The 4673-nt window shown below is 36.3% G+C and overlaps 1 protein-coding gene across 1 annotated transcript in view; it reads right to left on the bottom strand.

Moving 5' to 3' along the window:
* The window catches only part of LOC106108442 (dorsal-ventral patterning protein Sog), a 77851-nt gene extending 73410 nt beyond the window's left edge, over positions 1-4441 (bottom strand). The window contains 1 exon segment of the mRNA XM_013289608.1: positions 4150-4441. Coding sequence (XP_013145062.1) covers positions 4150-4285 — 136 coding nt within the window. The 5' untranslated portion in view covers positions 4286-4441.
* Between the last annotated feature and the right edge of the window lie 232 nt (positions 4442-4673).

Raw genomic sequence — 4673 nt, 5'->3', positions numbered from 1 at the left:
AAAAAAAAAAAAAAAAAAAAAAAAAAAAAAAAAAAAAAAAAATATACCGTCGAATTGAATACCTCCTTCTTTTGGGAAGTCGGTCAAAAACTGTGCGTGAGTACGCAAAATTTTAGTTGTCAATTGAACTGTACAGTTTTAAATGAACAGTCCAAGTTAGTTTTTACATTATTGTTCCATACTTTACATTCGATATGAATGAATAGATGTAATATATTTTCATCATCATTCATTATTTCTAAGTAGTTGTTAATGTAGAGCTTTCAAGTGGATTTACAAAAGTATTTCATTAGAAAGTAGCTAATCGTGCATTGCTTTTTTAGTATATTTTTATTACAATTTACAGTGACAACGAACATCTGAAACCAACCAGTTTTATTGCGTCACACAAGTTGACAGTGAAACTTTTAGACAAGGAAGTTTCCCGGAGCTTTCGTCTCGGCGCACCGTCTAGACAACGAAAGCGACGGTTTTTTCTCTCTTCTCGGTAATTCGGCTTTTGGCACGGCTCGTTAAGATATTTTGGCAAACGGCGGCGACTTTTATCTGGTCCGGAAAATGAATGAAAGTTGACGGGAAAGTGAATCATGCGTACCCATGGTGTGCTTATGTCAGTCTGTATATTAAAACAAGAGCACTTGTATTGAAAACACATTAACACGAATAGTGACAACTAGTATAGTATTATATTATCTGTGTTTTGTATATTTTATACGGAAATTGCGCGAAAACAAAATAGGAAAACTTAATGTGGACATGCATAAAGCTTTAAATCAATATATCTTTGATTATGTATCAATAATTTTTACCGACGTCTTCATGTACACAAAATACATTTGATAGCCTACATATTCTTCTAGACTATGTTCTAAATCTGTGTCAAATTTCTAGAGATACATATGTACGTAGTAAAATCCTTCGATTCATTCATCCATCTAAAATTTCGCATTTGTAAGTTCAGTAAGGTCGTGTAAGTATGAAAAATGGTGATCAAAGTCCGACCAATCTGCGACCCACATATTTGTAATAACAATTTATAGTTTAAAAATTGATTAACATAAGAAAAATCGACTCATACGACTATGATGTCTTGAAATGTTAGATGCAACTGTCAAAAGAGTCAAAGAAAACATAAATGTCATCAGAAAACATAGTAATATTTTCTGAGTACAATATATTTATATCTTTTCAATGCAACTTTAATAATTGATAAGTTTCATTTAATTAGTCCAACGATTAGATCACACGAAGGTAGATTTTAGATTAGATGGTACATTTATAGGAAGCGATGATTATTTAATTTAATTTATATTATTTCTCGCTCTATTAACTATTTTTACCTACTTGTCTAATAAATTTCAAACATGTTTTTTTATTTAACTTTATTATCCGAAGTTCGAGAGATGTCTATTATTATTCTTATCCCTCTAAAGATGTCAACAAAAATTTCATCTTCATAATTCAAGTCCATTTTATAACAATAAATCTTATTTTCTACTAAAAATTTAGATGGATGCATGTTTGTTACCACGTATCTCCAGAACAGCTCAACTAATCTCGCTGAAATTTAACATAGATATAGAAAACTAGCTGTTCCCGTGCGACTTCATCCGCATGAAATTATGAAAATTTTATTTTATTGTTTACATGTGTCAAATTATCAATTGCAAATGTCAAAATACCAATTACCATACTATGGCAATTTTGCTTGCTTGTTGGCAGCTTGTAGCTTATGGTCCCTTTCCCACATTAGGGTTTTTCCAAAATATTTAACCCTAAGTTTAACAGCGTAAAAATATATAACCTAAAGCGTAACGTAAATGTAGGGCTTTTTATTAAAAGAAGAGTTATTCGAAAATATGCTGTGATTGCTGACATCTTGGGCAACAAAGAAGTGTGTGTTTATGCTTTATTATAATAGTATAATCTGGAAGAAAACATACTAATTAAGTTTTTTAAATTCCGCGCGGACGGAGTTGCGAGTAAAGAAAAAAATTGTATGTACACTGACTCAGTAATAAAAGATGTAGTAATTAAATCTGTTATTAGGTAATTTTTTACGTTATAATACAACTGATTATAATTGACGGCGGATAAGATTATAAAATCGTACGACATAGTATATTTAAAATATGATATGGCAACACACCGATAACAATTAATTTACAAATAAAGATAACCACGTGCTTATTTAAATCGAATTCAAATCGGTTGCGGTAGATCATTTCCAGTAATGAAAATGCTTCAGATATTTTTAACATAAAATCATTAAAAACCAGACGAAGATATATTGGAACACCGATGACCATCATACTTATATCATAATCTTACTAATATTATAAATGCGAAAGTTTAGATGGATGGATGTTTGTTAGAGTTTGTAGCCTAAACAGCTTAACAGATTTCGATGATATTTGGTATAGAACTAGAGGATAGTCTGGAAGTACACATAAGCTACTCGATTTTGTTTTTTTTATTCCACGTAAACGGAGTCGCGGGAGAAAGCTAGTATAAACTAAATGCGAGTATTTCTAAAAAGAAGTTTAGAAACAATACAGATGTAAAGAAATGTTACCATAATATTACTTTGCCCAAACCTTTTAATTCAAATAAGGTTTGGATTGTAAACTATTGGAGGAATTTCATAAACTTTATTATTTTAAGGAAGGCAAGTTTAGTCATAATAATTATGTTTGTTTAATTCTAAAGCATATTTTAGTTTAACGGAAACAAAGGACTGCTTAAATAGTTTTGTTTATAATCTAAGACAAGATTGCAATATATAAATTATAGCCGTGTTTCGTCTCACGAAAGTTTTAATAAGATTCCAATATGTACAGTGCAGTGTTGCCTTTTACAAGCTCAATGCAAAACTTGCCCTGCGCAATGTTAGACGATGCACTGTTTCTATAACTAATACCTTTTGCCGTGTTTCGTTGAAATAAATACTTAAAATGTTTCTACCCGAGGTTAATAAATAAATACCTACATAACCACTCGTGAAACAACAATTTTACGAGTAGAAAAAGAAAACAACAAAATTATATTTTACTTTTTAAAACTTTCTTCCGAATCTTTCAAATCTGTATTCGGAATAAAAGGCGTTTCTAACTAAAAAAAATAACCATTAAAACTGGAAAATTTAGTCTAAATTGATAATAATTATATTTTCTTCCCCGTTTTCCCAATCAGGCTACAAAAGATCAACTTAACCAAAGGAACCTAAGCTGCAACCTATTTACTTTGGTAGTTTTATTCCATACATTTTTATTTTTATCTTAATATCAAAAACATATAAAACTATGACTTAGTTAAAGGTGAAGATAATAAACCCAGATTATCGCATCATTTTTATGAGTGATTATTTTTACTCTTCCTTGTTACGTAAATTGACGATAATTTTATTTAGTGTTTAAGTTTTATTAGCATGTATCTATCCAATACTGTATAAACTAAAATGTATTTAATGCTAAGCTCCTATAATTAAATATATTAGAGAGGGCTTTGTATGTGAGGTCACGACTGAGAGTCAACCTTCTTTATATCACAATTCAACGTTTCCTTTTCGTGGATAATGAAGGAAAATTTGAATTGCCCTGATATTAGCTAAATGCCTCAAATTGTACATTCTTGATTTTCGCTATATAAAAAATAAACCATGTATTGGATAAAGATAATCTGACAGTTGTTTGAGGCGCGGTCACATGCTGGCTCACACATTTGTTGTCAATCTTTATCTCCTAAGGTGTCTTTGCCCGATAAAATAGATCGCTTACTGTATCATGCAACCGAAATAGATCACTTGAAAATTTCTTACATTTGTATCAAATCGAACGCTTATCGACGTCCACTCACATGGCATTGTTTTTATTATCCCACCTCAGTACTGATATCGTGGCGATAAGGATACGTCCGATACGCGAGATATCGTTTCGACGACGTTATCGATATAGATCGATAGTGCGATCGATGACGGCACGCACCTACTCTACGAACGATCGCTCGCTCGCGGCCGCCGCAAGCGCTGGTGCGCTTCATGCGAAATCGCTGCAGCGGACGCAGCGACAGTTACGGAATGCTATTTACATAAAAACACACGGCTGCAATCACATGCAATAGTATGTGTATGGCGGTGGCGTGAGAACTCACCGGCGGGACGTGTAGTGCGGCGAGCGGGTTCATCCTCGCGCAAGTCGGGCGCATGCCGGCGCGCGGCAGCCGGCGCAGCCAGCAGCAGCAGCAGCGCCAGCGCGGGCAGCATGCTGCCGCCCGCACCTGCAGACATCGGGGGACGGCACGAGCTCACCGGGGGAACGAGCGCGATCCGGCGCACGGCGCTGCGAGAGTATCGGCGTATGGCACGCGAGCTGAGCGAGGCGCGCGACTGTAACACGGCACTGCGCAACGGCGACAGACTCGGACTGAGTGGAGCGTGTAGCGCGCGGTGGATTTCCCGGCTTGGCGGGCGAGGGCGAGGGGGCCGCGCCCCTCGCGGAAAACGCGGCACTCGCGCGCCGCCGCCCGCCGCTCGCTCGCTGCGGCGCGGGCGGGGAAAACTGCAGCGCGCCGGCACACCCGCCCGCCCCGCCGCGCCGCCCCACAACCTCCTTCTACTGCATTTTGAACTACAAACGCACTGAGCTAGTGTAGAATTTTGTTTAGCGCGTCTGTTT

Source organism: Papilio polytes, unplaced genomic scaffold (assembly GCF_000836215.1).
Source record: "Papilio polytes unplaced genomic scaffold, Ppol_1.0 DF821511.1, whole genome shotgun sequence".
NCBI classification, from domain to species: domain Eukaryota; kingdom Metazoa; phylum Arthropoda; class Insecta; order Lepidoptera; family Papilionidae; genus Papilio; species Papilio polytes.
Note: the sequence above shows the minus strand (reverse complement) of the source record. Positions and strands in the feature narration are given on the sequence as shown.